At 47.5% G+C, this 19,304-nt stretch overlaps 1 protein-coding gene across 2 annotated transcripts in view; it reads right to left on the bottom strand.

The window, feature by feature from the left end:
• Positions 1 to 19,304, bottom strand: part of BSN (bassoon presynaptic cytomatrix protein) — an 89,271-nt gene that overhangs the window by 52,523 nt on the left and 17,444 nt on the right. For both annotated transcript variants that reach the window (XM_038149214.1, XM_038149215.1), the window contains exon 2: positions 14,554 to 14,953. In XM_038149214.1, the coding sequence (XP_038005142.1) occupies positions 14,554 to 14,953 (400 nt within the window). The remainder of the gene's footprint in view (positions 1 to 14,553; positions 14,954 to 19,304) is intronic.

Genomic DNA, 19,304 nt, shown 5'->3' with positions numbered 1-19,304 from the left:
TGTTATGGCCTCACACTTTCTCCAGACTGAAGGAGCCAAGTTAAGTCTAATTTATCCTGGGCTAGTGTGTATTTACGAGTGAAGCCACTGGAATGAAAAACTTGAGCAAATGAACACATCATAGTGGATCAGGGCATCAAAGCAAAGTGTATCTTCTGCCTTTCTTTTTTTCTTGTTGTTGTTATTCTGGATTAAATATGTAACAAATGCTCTCGCAGAATTCAGGGCCTGAAGATAGACAAGCCACTGCACAATCTTTTTACATACCTAAACAGACTTAATTGCTCAATTATTCCAGATAAACACGATAAGTTGCCTGTCATGAATAATTTATAATTCAGCTAGCCACACAATCTGTGAAACACAAATCTATGGCTGCAGCAAAAGAAATGCAAGCAGATGCCATGATCCCAAGACACCCTTCTGGGTACTAAATGCTGGTCAAAGGAGCAATAGGCTGCCCAGGGCAGGTTTGATCTTCCACAAAACCCTTTGGACAGCCCAGACCTTCCTCTGGGTTATTTTGTTGCTGAAAGGATGCAATTATTGACAAATAAAATAGGCACAAAGTGTGGCTGTGCACCTTGGAGGAGACAGGCCCAGCACACACCCCTCTCCTGTTCATGGTCTGGACACGGCTGGGTGTCCCATACAGCCCTTCCTGGGTTGTGCTGGCTTTCCCAGGAACTGCATCAGATGATGGTGAAGAGCTGCAGAGCTGCAGTGAGGCACAGCGGGATGCAGAGCTGGAGGATGGAGGCCCACAGGGCCGGCCACAAGGACAACACGCAGGGGGAGGAAAGGTCCCATCCAGCCAGAACTTGTCATGCTTGGATAGGAGAGACCTGAGAAGGCAACCTGGAAGGAGTCCAGAAGGAGGGTTAATCCTAAACCCATGACAAAGCCATCCCAGGCAGCTCCCTTCCCATGGCAGAGGAGAAACGAACCAGGCAGAGGGGCAGGCACCAGCTCCTGGCTCCAGTGACCCCAGACAAAGGCAAGGGGCTTTCCCATGGGGCTCAGGGCCCTACCACAAACCTTGAGCCTCTTTAGGACTGAGAAGCAGAGGAGAGGCATTGGGTAGTTTTCCTCCAGCCTGGGTACCCCTTCCCAGAAACAGCTTGTCCAGTCACCAGTGACCTATTTTAAATAAATTAGAATGGTTTTTTTGTGTTGGAACTCCTTTCCCAGTCCAAATAGATCAGGACATCCAAATACACCTGCCATAAAGACATAAATCATCATCTACTAAATAAAATTTACACAAGAATCTGCAAACAGTTAGTTTGCACAGATACCTGTAAATCCACATCACTTTTAATTGGGTTTTTATAGCTATTAGTTAGCCTTGAAAAAGGGGCTGCTTCACTGACAGCCACTCTTCAAGAGCAATCACCCTGTCATCAAAAAAATAAAAGCTCATTGCAAAGCAAGATTAAAATTGGTCATTCAAATCATGATTTGATGAGAGTTGGAGTTGTTCAGCCTAGAAAGAGAAGACTCTAGGGGTCCTTAGAGCCCCTTCTAGTACCTGAAGAGGCTACAAGAGGGCTAGAGAGGGACCTTTTACAAGGATATGGAGTGACAGAAAAACAGGGAACAGCTTCACACTGGCAAGAGGGCAGGAATAGAGAGGATACTGGGAAGAAATTTATTACTGTGAGGGTGCTGAGGCACTGAAACAGGATGACCAGGGAAGTTGTGAACTTCCCATCCCTGGACATGTTCAAAGCCAGGCTGGATGGAGCTTGGAATTACCTGGTTTAGTGGAAGGTATCCCTGCCCATAGCAGGAAGATGAGCTTTGGGGTCCCTTCCAACCCAAACCATTCTGGGATTCTAGTCTATGATATTTTGCTTGCTGAGCTGATGACATTGCTGTGCAGATCTAAACCAATACACCAGAAAGGTGAATAAACTCTTAATGAAAAAGAATCCTGTTACTTGAAAGATTGTCTTTTCTGTCACAACCCAAGCCAAAATTTGAAGTGACCCCATTCGGGAGCTTTCTGCTGCCTTCCTGAATGGGGGCCCACAGGATTACCATAGAGTAACCTGCTTAGGACACCTCAGCACAACTGAAAACCCTGGGCAAGCTTACAACAAAAGCCAGTTTAGTTCAGCTCAAATAAAGGGTCAAGTCCTCAACTGCACGACTAGAAACTGCTACAAAAGAGAAAAGCATTACAGTAGACATCACTCAGGTAAAACACCAAAAATATTGCAGAAGCAAATGCTCTTCTAGGGCTTCCTAGCTTTCCTGTGAAAGATCTCCAACAAGCAGCACACAGGCAGTGCCAGCTGCAGTGCTCCATGTCCATCCAGACAGCAAGAAAACCACAGAGGAGCAAACTGCACAGTTCAAGCTGATTGCACCTTGCTTCGATTTGCTCCAGTGCCAATCAGAAACCCCTTCTGAAGAGAAACACTAAAACTCGTTGTCACGCCCTGGCTGTAAAGCCAGGCGACTCGTGTGTGATCACCAGCCACGGGACTGACTCTGATGACCTACAGGACACATTTTTTGCAGGTGAGATGGCAGCTGTGACCACAGCTCCCCCCACTTTCGGGGGTTCAGCTGGAGAGATCTTGCCTCTGATTTTCAAGTATCGTGCATCAAATATCCAGCTGAAGAGTGGGAGCCACGCTGACTGCAAGCAATCAGCCCCAAACTGCCTCAAACCGGGCAGAGAAGGCATGGATTGGCCAGCAAGAGGGAAGCAGCAGGATCCACGCACCAGGAGGGAAAAACATTTGATATCCAAATAAACACCACCTTCCCATAAGCTTTTATCTGCCCACAGCCTTGTCTGTTGGCGTGGGCCGGCTCCTGGCACACTGCAGAGAAAGAAAAGGAGGAGCAGGTCTGAAGCACGGGGTGCAGCAGGCGTTGGGATGCGGCACGGCACGCGCTCCATGGGGATGCACGGTGCCCTGCTCCCACAGGGCCAGGGTCTTGCCATGCCAAGATCTTTGCTTCCCAGTAGGATGCAGGCTGGATGGCACTGGACACGTGCCGGCAGCTGGAAGACATGGGAAAAGGCACTGGATGGAGAAGAAGGATGACTTGGGATAAGAGCCTGAGCTGGCCAAAATCATTAGGAAGGGCACGGAAGCTTTTCAGTTTTTATTGTAAGTGTGACATTGCCCAATTTCAGCTCTCGGTTGGGTGTCCTATTTTGGCTCTTGGTTGGAGATCCCTCAGTGCAGTGGAGCTCTTCAGAGCTCTCCAAATGACATGGCATTCAAAACCATCAGATCATGAGACTTTTTTTTGGGCAGAACTGCAAAAACTTTATACCCAGGATCTGCATAAAGCATTATTATTCCAGCATCTCCCCCTGGTTTCAAAAGGGATTTAGCACCTGTAGTATACCTGAAAATAGTATTTCGGAAGTTGCTGGATTTTTTTTCTCTTCCTAATTCAATAAAGCAGTAACAATTGTCTGCTGAGAGCAAGTAGTGGGATCCCAGAAGCAGCTCAAAGACAGATGGCAGCAGCAGCATGCCTGTTTGGGGATAGTTTTCAAAGCACTCTCCAATTTGAAAGCCACAATCATATCAGCTGGAAAATTAATATGGCAGGTCACAACATAAGGTAGAGTGTGTAAAAATAAATTTCAGGGCATTAGCTGGCCTGGCCCAGCATCTCCATACTGACTTGGTACTCCAAGAAAAATCAGGATTCATGTCCCAGTCTGCCAAATGTCCCTTGAGCAGGCTGCTGAGGAGAAGATGACAGGACCATGCATGGGGTACAAGGGCTCACTTTAACTGAGCTTCACCTTTTGGGATGGATCCCAGAACTGTTGGTCTTGCACTAACATACTGTGCTCCGTCAAATACTGAGAGTATTTGCTTTTCGCAAAGCTTGAAAGGTTTTGCAATACACGGAGTATGTATGCAAAACAGAGGCAGGTGAACCCAAGGACAGGCCTCTCTTACAGTAAGTATGCTCCTCATTTCAGAGGAATCCAGAAATACAGGTAATTCAACTCTTTCTCAGGTCCCCAGAGTAATTTTAACACAGACCACTAGTTTTTAGCCAGACCTCTTCACTAGACCTGGTATTTTATCTAGTGGGCATCATACTGAGAACAGAGGTTCTCCGGGGCAAAGGGCAGCAAGCAGTGCCTTCCAGGAGACCAGGACAGGCACAGGATGTCTTGTGGGGAGGAAGGGCAACATGGTATACCTGAGAGAACAAGAAGGTCTGAACAGAACCAGTGAGCAGCTCAGAGCCATGACAAAGCTGGTTTTGGAGGAACCTCATATTCAAGGAGTCACAGGGGCATGCCCTTAACAGCTTCTAGGGTATTCTGCAATTAGAGGGGAAAAAACCCCATAACTAAAATCCCAAGGGGAGCTCCCACTCCTAGGTGCAAGCCCAGCAGTGCCCAACTCCATCCCACCCAGCTGGTTGCTGCACTACACGTGCAGCCCTATACGTTCGCATCCTTAGCAGGTTTTTAATGGAGAACGCTTGCTGATCCTGCGATTCCTGCAAAGCTGAGCTACAAGCAGTGACAAGCTCGTTTGCTCTTTGGGGACAGGGCTTCAAATAGCTGCTGGCTTGTGGCAATTAAAACGGGCAGAGCTCTGCCTCCGACTCCGGCAGCCCGCGCTGTGACTGATGCAAGCGCCGGCTGGAGCGCTCTGATAAGGACCTTGGATGATTCACAATAATCTAGGCTTTGCTGAACAGATGAGCCCGAGTGTTTGTGCTGCTGCTTCCGTCTAATGGGAATACTGGGCTGTGCTCATCGGAAAGGGGAGCGGGCAGCTGCAGGTAGGAGGGCACCAGAACTTCCTCCCTGTAAGAATGATGGGCACATCTCTCCTGCCTGCCGCTCAGCTCTCTTTCTTCCATGGAGGTCCCCAACTTGAGGGTCTGGCCAGTCTGCCCCCTCAGCTTGGACACAGAAAGGGGGTGGCAAAGGAGCTGGGGAGGGAACAAAAAGTCAATGTAAAAGCTTCTCATCCTGAAGGTTTTTTGCAATGCTGCTGCACAAACAGCTGGGCTCGATTAAGATACAGGAGATGGGCATCAAAGTGGGCAGGGCAGGGAACAAGAGAGGAATGGGAGGGACACACTTGTTGTTCAGTCTTCAAAAACAACTTCTAGCTGGTGTAGTGCTGCGTTACATACATGCCTTAACTCCTTCTGACAAACCTTTAATCTTACCAGCCTGCTGCATAGTCTACTCCCATTCCATTAAGATCACATCTTGCTCCCTGGATTTCCAGAGCCATTCTAACAATTTGGCTTTGATTTACTTAAAGCAGAAAGCCATGCCACCGGCACAGTCTATTTACAACATAAACTGACTCCAGAATGGAAATATCCCCCCTTCGGCTGTCCTTGATCAAAAGGTTTGTAGCTGAGATAAAACACCATTTAAATCAGAGTTAAAATAGTCAGTTTTCATAGTCTATCAGCACCATACCCCTCAGATCTGGGCTGTCCAGGAGCACAGCTGCATATTATGTCTCTGAAGAAAGCTGGGTATGGCAGGACTGTGAGGTCTGGGAGCAAGGCTTGAACTAAGATTGTGAGAAATACCTCTGCAGGCATGAACTGCTGTTCCACAAACACCTCACAGCATACACAGGAGTGCTTTCAGAAATTTTTAAGGCTTTTCAGTCCACCACACTATGCAAATCCCTTTTTAGCATCTAAATGTGACCATAGCCAAGAGACAGGGCCAGGAAGAAGCAAGGTGGTTTATTGTGGTGGGAGCCCACACAGCTCTAAAAATAGCATCGGTGATCAGCTAAATTCAGGTTACAAGAGACACTGACAAGATGCCACCACCTCTGTCTTTAAGACAGACCTTGTATGTCACTATAATTCAAGGTGGGAAGAGCCATGTCACAACATCTCCTCCTGCGCCGGGGTTCTCCCACTGGGCACCCCTTGCTGCACCAAAGATGCAGAGCTGGGACAGCGCCGTCGGGGTGGGTGCAGAGCGGGTGCTAAAGTGTCTGACACCCTCCATTACAACCACCCTGCTCTCTGCAGCTTGTAGAAAGACCGTAAATAGGAATGAATTCAGCTAGGATTAACTCAATCCCCATCAAAGCACGGAAAGCTCTTGAAGTTTCCTCCTAAGCGCTCCCCGAGGCAGGGCGGCGTTCCGGCAGCACACACAGCGCAAAGCGCAGCGCGCAGGCGAGGCGGCACAGCCCGGCACAGCCCAGCCCGGCCCGGCCCGGCCCGGCCCAGCCCAGCTCAGCACAGCCCAGCTCAGCACAGCCCTGCACAGCACAGCCCTGCACAGCCCAGCTCGGCACAGCCCGGCACAGCCCGGCTCGGCACAGCCCAGCCCCGCCCAGCTGCCGGGGCTGCGGCGTGTGCGCCCAGCGGGAGCCGAGCGGCACCAGCACTGAGCCAGCTCACACACCCGACCGGCAGCAAAACCCGGAGCAGCCCGTGTGAGCAAAACATCCCCATCCACCACCGCGGGCTGTAAGGGATCTTACCCCTCTGCCCGGGGATGTTCGGGGGCAGGGAAGGAAAGCAAGCAGCTGCCACAGCCAAGCTCTCAAGCAGACAGGGAGCCGCTGACTCGGTACCCTGCTCCACTATGGAAAGCTTGACAGCCGCTTCCGATCCTCAGCTGGCTTTTCTTTTTAATGGTGAAGTGATCTGGGAATTGAAGGCCAGAGGAAAACCACGTCTCACCCAAGCAAACAGCTCGCTGTAACTCAGTGTGCCGAGGGCAGGAGGGCGCGGGGCGGCGGCTCGGCCCGAGCTGGCGGGGCTCGGCGCTCAGCGAGCGGCACAAGGCGCCGAGCGGGAAGGAGGCCGCTTCCCATCCCTCGGGAGGACTCCTCTCCACTTGCAGCTGTTTTAATTACCCCTCTGCACCGCAGCATCGCTCCAGCCTGCTGGGAGCCACGCTCTCCCGTGCCCTCCGAACAATTCACCGTGTCACCACAGCCGCTGCTGTGTCCCCGCAGCCGAACCGGCCGTTCCTCAGCGGAGAGAGCCCACCCTGAGCGACACCAGCCCCCTCAGTCACCGGCAGCCGTTTGCAGAGATCTTCTTTGACATTTTCTGCCAGCGAATTTTGCATTATTTGAATCATCCACGCAGAGCGCAGCAAAAGGCAGCACGTTGGGAGAAACAGCCAGAATTACTCATGAGCTTTTTTCTTTTCACGGGCTCTAACTTGAATTGTGATCTGTCAAACAGATGAGTCGCGCGTCATTGTGGATGGCTGGGAGAAGCTCCTGCTCGGGCAGCAGCGGCCAAAAAGGCAGATAAGCCATTTGTAAGTAGGAAGGCTCAGCAAGAGCAAGTGTGTTACTCTCCAGCTCCCTAGGAGTTGCTTCATTCGGTGTTAATCACCCCATTAAAAAATTACAGTCCACCAAGGGAACAGACACATCCTTCACTGCAATGCTGCAGATACCGGATGGAGCACCTGGTGTAGGGATAAAGGGATTAAGAGGTGAAGGGCAACTGTGAGGAAGGGCTAAAACATGGCAAATATGCAGACACATACAACCTGTTAGTTCAGGGTGATAATCCCGTGTTCCCATCACTATTTTCTCACCACAAAAAAATCCACAGAATATTCCGTGCAGCCACAAAGAGCAGATTTTTAATGCCCAGCTCACAGGGTTCTCTTGAGGAGAGCTGCAGGGCAGAAAGCACTGGTTCTCCCTGCCCATGGGGCAGATGCTGACCTCACACACTGGGATGGAGCACCCCTGTGGCAGCAGATGAGGCCAAGAACCCCTGCCCAGGCAGCTGCAGCCCAAATTGCTGTATCCTTAGGAGAAGGCAGCAGGCATGCCAAGCCCCGGCTCCTGCAAACAGCATCACCCACTGTCCATGCAGGTCACTGCTGGAGGAAGCTCTGCTAAAAACTGGAATAAAACATACATCTCACTCCTATTGCACAGCAGGATCCAATGGAAAATTTCTCCCAGATCTGCAACGTAATGCCAACGACAGATTTATTTTTACAGCTATATGGTGAAGGAGGATGATCTCAAAAGACAAACCATTCTAAAATGGGCAACTTGACTCAGCAACACAGGGGTCTGTCTGAAAATAGGGTACAACCTACCACGTATACACACCAAAAGCTGTCTAACACCACAGCACAACAAAAACACTGCTTGCCCAAGGGTGTCCAGGGGTTTGATCTGATCACAGGAGGAGAAAACACCCCTCTGAACTTGCTGAAAGTTGAACACAAGGAAGGACAACTGCTGACAGAGCCAGCCCCACCTCCCCAGCTACCCACAGACACCGCAAGCATGACACCAGTGTGAAATGCCTTCAAGGGATGCCAGACCAGAGAAACATTTATTTTTCAGACATAACACCTATTCTTTAAAATGAGAGTAAAATGAGAGAGAACTGTAACCTCTAAACAGAGCCTTGTGTTTATCCATGAGCACAGTAATTCAGGTGCAGGACATGCAGGAGATGCAGGACCACACACGTGCCAATGGCTGAGGCTGGAGGTGCTTCATGGCCAGGAAAACTAACACTTGCTGGGGTCCCAAGGGCAGAAAAAAACCTTGTTGGCTTTGCCTTGTGCAGCTAGAGAAGAGACTTTATAAATGTAGTATCACTGTCACAGCTTATCTTCTGCCATCCCTCCCATTGCAAAGAGCTACATCCAACATGGGAGTTGATGCACCCAGAGGAAACTTAGAAGTTTAGGAAATGTCATGCCAGCATGGCCCCATGGCTTCTCAATAAAGATCCAAAGAGGTGAAGAACACTTTGGTTGCTTGAAAAGGCAGGGAGAAACGAGGGAGGTCAAATTTCTCACAATATTCATGTTTAATTGTCTATCAGAAAGTAGATCCCTGTTTTCATCCAGTCCTTTAGTGCTCAGCCCTGGGTGAAAGCACTGATGCCAACAGGGATTCTACCCACACTTGCACAGCATCAGAGACCTGTGACTGTTTGGATGTTGAATGAATGGCAGGCAGGAGAGGAGATGGATGAGAGGAAGAGATGGGGATTCACTGCCATTAATAACAGCCATTGGTTTAATGTAGAGCCAAACACCCCCTGGCATGCTAAGCACAGCCCTTGCCTTGCAGGGCTTCTGAACCAGTGGTCACTAGCCAAGCCAAAGCCTCCTGCAGGGTAAATAAGTTAGATTGGGCCCCTAACTCACAAATACGCTGGGGTTTACTAAAAATTAGACACCAACATGGTGCAATGTGTAAAACTGAGACAATGAACCAAATGAGAAATGGGGTCCTTTGAAAGCAGTGTATGAACAGCTTCACAATTTCAATATCTGAGCTTTTTTCAGTCATTTAACAAATGACTGAGGTGATGCTGTGGGCAGGCACCACTCTTGACAGTATAGCAGGGTGGAAAAGGCTTTGGACCACAGACATTCCTCCAGTGCCAACATGCCCCATTCCTCCCACCAGAGATGCTCTGCATTGTGTCACCCTTCATCTTCCCCCAGCTTCTTTTTTTCCACTTTGGGTTACCCAAATTTTCCTATAATACTGAGCAGAAAACCATCTGCTGTGACGTTATGACAGGATAAACACAGCCCTACACAATGCTCACATTATTTCAGTCTCATCTCCTCAGCTGATGGTCTATTTTCCATTAATACAATTTAAACATTTACTTAAAAACTTCAAATTATTTTTGTGGCTACCTCCTCTTGCTACAGATAAGTCAAGAGGCACTGAGAATTTTCTTCTCCTGTCAAACAAGCCTGACCACTCTTGGGAAACCAACCAGCAAGTTTTTAATTCTCCTTGAGACTTTTTACGTTTTGCTTGTTGAAGGTCCGTGATCAAAGGTTTGTGATGAGCTTACATGCCACAGAGCATGCAGGGAACAGAATTTGCTCTCAAATATTTTAAATATTTCATAATTCATTATATTGATAGCATAAAAAGTACAAAGAACCTCTTCAATCTCCCTAAGTGGAGCTAAAAACATGGGGCAGAACTGCAGTTTAACAATTATAAGTCATAAATATGGCCACAAATACAGCAAATAAAATCAAAACAGCTCGGGGATAAAAGCAGGGCCTTCAAAAAGAAAGCAATTTGGTAAAAACCACACATGTATAAACACGTTCCTTTTATTCAGGGAGGTGCATCAGAATATTCATGAAACTGCCTCCAATAAACAGTACTTCAAATTGAACAAGGCATAATAGAAATGTAAGGCAGACAAGAAAGGTTTTCTATAATCCCAAGTGGTTCCAAGCAGACCTATTAGGCAGCCAGGCATTTTGAGTTTAATTTCAGCTCTAACTAAAGCACACGTTTTAATGCTGCTGCTCTTGATTAAAATCAAACTCAAGTTCCTCGTGTTTTTGGTTTAGCGCTTAGGATGGCGAGAAAACAAATTAAAAGAAACCCAACAAATTTTAAGAGAAGACTGAAGAAGAAATTAATTTATCAAATTAGCAATGTACAGCAGCACTTCAAAACCCCAGAGAAGCAGAAAGGATGCCTGCAGGTTACTCCTTATGATACCAAACAGAGCAAATCCAATCAGATGAACATGCTGCTGGATCAGTCAGGCAAAAGCCACAGGAGTGGCAGAACAAAGTGAAAGATGTATAAAAAGAGGATTTTCTAAACCTATTGTACTGGTTTGAAACTGAGCTGTTCCCCCCGGAGGAGATGACAGCATCACTGGTATGGTCCTGCAGAACAAGCTGTCCAAAAACACCCTTAGAGACAACACAGAGGAAAAGTAGAAGAAAAGTTTTAATGAGAAATTAAAAATCATACTAGAACGTGAAAGCTGCAACGTTGCACTTAAAACAACACGTCTCCATTCAAAAACCTGTTTTCTGCACAGCACTGGAAACAAACTGCTAGATTTTAGCACGTTATTTCAAAACTTGTTGTCTTTAATGGTGCCACCATTGCTCCCTGCTTGATAATTCCCTTTCCTTGCTCAAAATAACTGTCTATGGCAAGAGCACTGACCTTCAGGAATAAGTGAATGAACAAGGAAAGCAGCCCGCCAGCACACAACCAAATTGAAAACGATGACAGCAGCTATTTCAGGGCACGGGATGAACAGAGGGAACAATATAATTATCTACATGTAAAATATGAGTGACACCAGCAGCAGACAGGAACTTCTGTTTGCCCAGTCTTGTGAAACAAGAACGAGCTGCTGCTCACAGGAATAAACAGACAGTGAAATAAAAACCCAAGAAGAGATTTTGTTTTTCTCAGCAAGCGATCAACTCAAGATGCCACAGAAGCTGATTGCTTCGTCAGCACGGAAATTCATGACTTGCTTTTAAGATAAAATGACCATCAAGCCAAAGAAAATGGAATAAAATAACAGCCAAAGAAAAATAGTATTTCAAAGGGAATTATGTGTTTCTGAGGAGAAGGTATTACTGAAGTACAAAGTGAAGGTGGTGCAGTCAACCCTCCTCTGAAAAATCTGCTCTTGGAGTTGAAAGTGGCAAGATAGGGCTTGATGGACTACAGCTCACACACTAAGTCTATTATTTTCTTTAAATATATATTACAAAAAGCTATTTTATGCTATGGATATATATACAAGTAAAAGACTAATGAAAACAAAGTGTTTATACAAGATTTATACCCTAGCTCTCAAAACAGTTTGAGAGATCATTATGCCAAACCAGCCCTGTGGCTCCTACCTCACCCATGCCAGTGGTTTCTGGCAGTTCCACAGATTGCACAGGAGAGGATGTATCAAGTAAAACACATTTTTGGTTTTCTTGGGTTTGATTTTCTTAGAAAATGTGGTATTTTTGATGATTTAATCCTGCTAGAGAGCCTTGAAAGCAGAAAGAAGTCACAAATTCCTATCTACTGCAGCACAAAGTGGCAGTTGTCAACTTCACACACGAAAGTACATCCATAAGGAAATGCAAATAGAGAATACAACACCTCATGAGCAATGCTGTGCAGCCACCCTGCAGCACCTGCTGGGCTGGAGGGACCAGACTGTGTGGATGTTCTCCCTGTGAGAGGAGGCAGTGGAGCAGCTGGGCCCAGCATGTCCACCCTTGGAAGGTTCCAGGACCCAATGGGGTACTGTGGTTGTGATATTTTATGAAAATCCCTTTCCTAGGATTTTCTTCTCCTGAGAAGCTGAAGGGCCTCAACTTCAAGTGTAAACAGTTTGTTATCTGCTGCTGTGGGATGCAGCAGGTGCTTCCTCCATTGGTCAGTGTGGGATGTTTCCACTTGGTGGCCAATCCAGGAGGCAGCAGCTCTGGGACTCTCTGGGAGTCACAGAACTTTGTTATTCATTCCTTGCTATTCCTGTCTTGCCTTCTGATGAATCTTTCTCTCTGTTCTTTGTAGTATAGTTATAGTGTGGTCTTTTTTAATGTAATATATATCATAATATAATAAACCAGCCTTCTGAAATGGAGTCAAGATCTCTCCTTCCCTTCACCAAGTCCTGACTGCCCAGAAGACCCACAGCAATGGGGTACAGCCTTGAGATCCCTTCCCTGCTTGTTGCTTTAGCAGAGATTGGAACAGGTAACCTCCAGAGATCCTTCCCAACCCAGCTCCCTCCATCAAGATAGAGAGTACCCTTCCAGCTGCCTCCACTCCCCCCCAGGAACAGCACCAGGATGCTTCAGGCACCTCTCTGTGTGACTCTGGAATAGCAGCACAAGGAATGATGTTGAGGAAAATGAGTCACACTTCCAACAAGGCAGCAACCACTGCTGCTCCCCCGGCCAGCCCATCACACAGGCTGCTAACATGAGCTGCAAACACTTCTCTTGGACAACTGTTTTCATCCCCCAGCTCCCACAACGACCTACTTACAAGTCATAAGGTTGCTTGCTGCTGAAATGCATATTAAACTCAGGACAGACCAAAAAACAACCTCTTTTTCCATTTCAGGTCCAATTTTTTTTGATTTGATGTTTAAAAATGCTCTGCTGTCAAACACATTTCTGAGGGCACAGAGACCTAGAGATGCCAAGAGCGAAATGGCCTAGAGCTGCTAAGCAAAGTCTCTGTGCACAGATATATTTTAACATTGGTATCTGCAAGAGAGACTCGGGGTAGAGCCCACTGTGGGTAAAGCAGATGAGACAAGACCAGAAATGGAGAAGTTGTTGCATTTTTATTTTGTTATTTCCTTGTTAACTGATACTATTCAGAGTAACTGGACAACTTTCAAGGCAATGCTTGGACACCAAATTAATGTCTGGCAAATCTAATTAAAAATGAAACTTACAAGCAAAACAGAAAACTGGCCCGTGGCATTTCTTTGCAGGACCCTGAATTTCCACCTCAGGGCTCTTTATTAAGATCTGAGACCTTATTTGGACCTTTGCAGAGGTAAATACCTGTGAAGTAGAATCAGGAACCAGCTAATTATGCATCATTATAGCAGGGCTATCTCCTTCATGGAGCAAGACTATTTACAAGTGACAGGACAGTAGGGAATGGGTTCAAATCCAAAGAGAGTAGGTTTAGACTAGATAAAAGGAAAAAATTCTTTACTATCAGTGTAGTGAGGCACTGGAAAAGGTTGCCCAGGGAAGCTGTGAATGTCACATCCCTGGAGTGTTCAATGCCAGGCTGGATGGAGCTTGGAGCAACCTGGTCTAGTGGAAGGTATCCCTGCTTATGGCAGGAAGCTGGAACTACATGTCTTCAAGATCCCTTCCAGCCCAAACTGTTCCATAACTCTATGATTTCTCCCATCAGGATAAAGGACTGGAAGGCAGGAGTTCCTCAAACAATGATGTTCAGACACCGCTGTGTCTAGCGTCAGGAGCAGGCATTGCATGCTTACCACAAAATGGCTACTGGCAGTAAATCCTTGGTATCCAGGGGGCTTCAGTGCCTAAATCCTGTCTTATCGAGCATTGGAGTGGCACGGCTGCTTTCCAAAGTGTGGCTTTAAGTTTCTGTTTTAAGATCAGAAGCCCCTGTGGTTTGGCTCCTAACAGCTGAAAAAACCATCCAATCACTTCCCACCCTGTGTGGAGCTCTGTGACCCGAGAGATTGGCACGGGAAGCCCCTCACCTCAGCCAGCCCCAGCACCCACCTCCGGCCCCGCTGCCGGATCTGCCCCCAGACCCCTGAGCATCCATTTCACACATCCCACGGAACTCTCCTCCCCCGGCGCTGCCGTGTGTCGTGCACGACTCCTGGCACTTCCCTGCCTGCGCCGAGCGTGACGCTGCCTGGAACCCACCAGAGCTGCTGTGAGTCAGGGGCTGAGACGCTCCACACCTCAGCGTGGAGTGTAGCCCCCTGCTCCCCTCCTTGCTGTGGAGTCCTTTGACTCCAGGACAATTTTGAGAACGGAGAATTCAGCTAAATGTTTTGGAGTCTCAGCAGAGACTGAGCCCTCGTAATCTACCAACCCCCTTCAACTGATTTATCTCCCCCGTCTCATCCCAGCTCACATTATCACAATTATTCCCTTATTACCAGCAGAACCCTTGCTCCTGGTCAATGCTTTGCAGCTGCCAAAAGCAAAGGTGCAACTTCTGTGCTTGGAGAAAGCAAGAACCCACCCGAAGCAGCCAGGAGGGCTGCACAGGGAAGAGAAGGCATTACCTGGGTGAGGTGCGGGTTGGGGTTGAAGCCACACTGGTTGCAGACCTTGCTGTGACACTGAGTGCAGGCATTGAAGTTAGGCTGGCCGGGGGAGGAGGTGAGCTCTGTCGTCTTGCAGATGGGGCAGAGGGTGCTGCTGGGGAGGGGGGCGATCTGCGGCACGGAGTAGGGAGAGGTAGGGGTGCTGCCCCGGTCCGGTGACACCGAGGGAGACCTCGCCGAGCCCTGGCTCCTGGCGTCCACCTGCAGCGTCCTCCGCGGCCCCTCTGCCGCCGGTGCAGGCTGGCCCCGGCCCCTCATCTCCCGGGGGCTCTGGGAGCTGGGTGCAGTCTGTGCGAGCGAGGGCGATGCCGACCGCTGGCCCGCGGCCTGCTCCAGCTGCTCCGGTCTCCTCAGCGTGCTGAAACACCATCAAAACACACAAAATAAGCCCAGGTTTCAAACATTCGTACGCCAGTTCATGTAGACAACTGCTACAGCACCCTCTCCCCCTCAAAATCCCAGCTCAGCCAAGAAGGCATAGCAAAGCCCCACTGCAAAGCAGGGAAATTGCTCAGATCAGCAGAAGGATACACGTTACCTTATGAAACAAGGCGCGATTTCAGCGTTCTCTTATATAACCCAGCGGCAGAGATGCAATTGAATTATTCGGTGTATTCCGAGTTGAACTTTAGTCAGAAAGTTGCACATAAAAACGTGCGTGAGAAGTTTGAGAAGCTCAGCTTCCTGCCAGCCAGGGCTCCCAGCACTTCTCCAGCACGAACCTCAGCACAAACTCACTGGAAGAGGCAGCCGTGACTCTGCTGTGCAGCCTGCAGGGCCCTTTCTGCAGGGACACGACCAACACGCACTAACTGGCTTCTCACAGCCTACTTTCACAAGGGGCTGTGAAACCAGAAACCTGCAAAGAGCCTATTTATTAAAGGAAAACCCCTCCAGAAGCCTAATGGAGGTAGGAGAACTACTTGTACTGCCTCACCTGTCAGGCAAAACCATGCGAGTCACAGGTGAAAGCAGCTAAGGGCTTGATTCCCAGGGGCCACAGCAGTGGGAAATCAAGAGAGAGCACATTGGCTCCCCTTTAGTAATCAGCACTGAAGTGGCAAACACAGACAACAGGGATTTTGTGGGCTGGCTGCCCCCAGCTGAACCCTCTTCTGGGTGATGTGAGTCTTGGCTGGGCAAAAAAAACCAGCTGGGATGACTCTGGTCACCAGGACAGGGTGATGAAACCTCCCTGTGAAACCAGAGCTACTTACAAGGAGCAACCCTGAGGTCACCATCGCACCCACTGCTGGTTCTGCAGCAGTCCCACACTCCCATAGCCTGTGTGGGATGCTGAGCACCCCACAGTGCTGAGGGATGCTCCTGGCCATCCCAAGGAGCTCTGGAGCAGCTCCAGCTGCAAGAGCTTTGAGCTGTTGTGCTGCACTGCACAGCAGGACAGCCTGCACGCCCTCCTCCCATGTGGTTTCAGGGCAGGCACTTTGTGATGTGCTGCTGATGGATCACAAGCACACGAGAATGAATCTATGATGGAAGATACTTATCTAATTACCAAATCATTTGGTCCATGTGCTTATCAGTAATGCCCACAAATATTTCTCGAAAAAGCAGAAGCCCTAATGCCCTCACTACCTGTGATCTACAGCTGTTTAAGGAAAAGTATTACTCAGAACCTCAAATTTAATACATTGTTGATTTACCCAAGCAGGGTCTGACCTTATAAAGGTTTAAAAACGGACCTTAAATGCATAAAACTAATGAAATTCAAAGTGCATGTTGCCACAGTAATAGGAAGTCGGATGAAAATAAATAGTAGAATAGCACTTTGGGAATACTTTCTGGCTACAGGTGGAAACCCACTTCTCTGAAGAAAGAATCACAATAATAATAATAAAGCAAAGCACTAAGGCAGAGAGTGATCTGTTCTAGACCGAAGAGAAAATTGCTCCTGGCCCTACAGTAGCACCTGCCATGAATGTTGTTGGCATGTGCTGCTCCTCCATTGTTAGTTGTGACACCCTTCAGATCAGATTTGGAGTTTGACTCCTGATGTCAAGGGCTGCAGAGCTACTGCCTCATAAAATACATAAAACCATCTGTAGCTGGTGGAGACTGGAGAGCTCTGCCCCAGACACCAGAAGGAAGTACTGTCAGAAAGCAAAATGCATCTTTTCACCTTAAATTTAATATTTCTATGAAACCCTCAGCATTTATTAGACACAGTATGGTGTATTAAACAACTCCGAAATAACATTATAGGGTCAAATAAATAATTGTTGTTTGGAAAAGCAGAATGGTTTATTCTGGTTATTCTGTTGGATGAGGCTTGGAGCAACCTGGGATAGTGGAACGTGTCCCTGCCCATGGCAGGGAGTGGAATGAGATGGTCTGTAAGGTCCCTCCCATCCCAAACCATTCTGTGAGTCTATTCCACTGCAAATTTCAAAATTCAGGGGGGTTTCCCCATTTGATACGAAAAATACTTGCCACCAAGTAAGAATTCTGACTCCATCAAGGAGCTGTCAGATAACACACAGACAAGTTCACATTTCCTACCCAAAACAGTGTGGCTCTCTTGGAAACACAAAAGCCCACGAGGAACAACGCACCAGGTGCTGTTATTCTGCCCTGGGCCTCATTGCTGGCGCTAAGACAGAGGAGGGTGGTTGGATGCTCACTGTCTGGCAGGTCAGTGCTGCTCCAGGGATGCTTTCCCAGACTGGGCTCGAGCTCCCTCCCAGCTCCCTGCACTTTTTCAAGTGCTAAGTAATGCCGGGCACCACCTCCATCCCATTCCCAGCAGCACTTTCACTCCATGCACTTCTACCAACACTGCATTTATTTATTTTATAATTATCCAGGATGCCTCAACCCCCCTGTGACACAGGCTGTGCTGTCTCTCACTTGCACCAGTTGAACATACCCGTGAAATTTTAAGACCAGAAGAAATCATCTGGTCTGTCAAATACAGTAACTCAATCCAGGAGAGATGCCTCAGGAAAGAACATGAGAATAGTCATATGGAATCAAACACAGGCCCACGCTCACTGCATCTTCTGCAAGGATGATCCAATATTTGTATGATTTGTACCCATCTATGAATCCTTTTTTTTTCCTGTTACAAAAGCCCAAACTGCAGCTCAGCCCTATTTTGGTTTTTTTTTCCAGGCTTTATCACAGATAGTTAACTAGACTGGGCTGCTAACCGGTCCCAAAGAATTCCTCCCAGTTCCACTGGAGTGTCTATTAACAATTAAATTGGAATGCATTAATAAGGCAGGATTTCCCCCATTTGATGGGGCATGTATTGATTTTGCACTGCCCTAATTGCTGAATTAGAAATATTGGGTGATACGGAGTCAAAGATCTCAAAGCAGGATCCAAACTCAGCTGCACTCTCTGTTACCAACGGAGTAATAATTCTGTACAAGTAAAGAATATCAAGTGTTTGACTGAGTGTATTAACAATTACACTGGTAAAGTTTTCATTGATGATATCCTATGAATGCTTTTTATCACGAGAAGGGCAGGCAGGCAGCTCTACTCACCTGCCCACAGTCACTGGGAGGGTGTCCAGCTACTGTTTCCTTCCTTTTTTCGTTGTTTTTAAATTGAAAAATTGTGTCTTTCTTCTTTCTTTCTAAAACTCCCTCCATTTCCCAGCACAAAGCTAAGTAAGCACCCACAAAAATTAACTCTCAGCTCCATGAAAGAGAGGAGGTAAAGCTGCAAGGTTGCTGCCGCAGAGCCCAGAGCTAAAAATCACCCTGAGACATTAATCCATATCCAGCTCTGCCTCTCCATCAGATACTTCTGATGAAAAGGCCCAGAAATTCCCTAGTTCCACTCAGGAACAGACATGGATAGGAAACCAGCCTTTCTGTTTAGGGCTGGCACAACACCCTGGGAGGAGATGGATAAGTCCTGAGAGGGAAGAGCTGCCCAAGATGACCAGAAGCATGAACAGCACAAGGAAAACCAGGGGTCAAAGGCATTCACCACAAAACCAAGCTCAGCAGAGTGAGATGTCACAAGCACTTCAGATTTTTTAAGCCTGATTTTTCCCCTAATGTAAAAATAAGTTTTTTTCATTAAAATTACAAAAATTGGGAAAGCTTTAAAAACAAAGTCCTACTTACAGCCAAAACAAATGTTAGACTGCTTGCTGGTTAATATTTAATTTCAGAAAAACATGATTTGTGCTAAACCAGACTTTTGATGCCACAGCAGCACCAGGGAAAAGCTGTCAGCAGCATCAGTGGAGATAAAAGCAATGCAATGACATAGCACTGGTTTACAATTCTCCGCCAGTAAATTGGTACAGCTTTCTTATTTGGGAATTCCCAGGTAAAGTCAGGGTCTGTAGGAGGGAATTGCTCTAATTTCACTCAAGTAGGTTCACCAATGCCACTAAATTTAACAGGCAAGACCCAGGCGTGGAGCCAGCATCCCCAGAGATGTCAACAGGCCCTTTTTCACCAGAGGTGCTAACTTGGGAGCAATAACCACTGCAAGGTAAATGCCAACACTGTTAATGTCTCTGCTATAAAATCAAGCAATAACAATATTGCACAAAATCTACATGCACAGCTGGTAAATCAAGTCTTGTTGACTTGTGTGGGAAAGTTCAAGAGACAGCATTGGTTTTCTACTGATTTATTGGTTTTTGTCTAATTTCACATCCCTGCCTTGAGCACACTGGCCACATCCACCTGCTCAGCTGCCACAAAACTCTGGCAGTGACT

Source organism: Motacilla alba, chromosome 12 (assembly GCF_015832195.1).
Source record: "Motacilla alba alba isolate MOTALB_02 chromosome 12, Motacilla_alba_V1.0_pri, whole genome shotgun sequence".
In the NCBI taxonomy this organism is placed as follows: Eukaryota; Metazoa; Chordata; class Aves; order Passeriformes; family Motacillidae; genus Motacilla; species Motacilla alba.
Note: the sequence above shows the minus strand (reverse complement) of the source record. Positions and strands in the feature narration are given on the sequence as shown.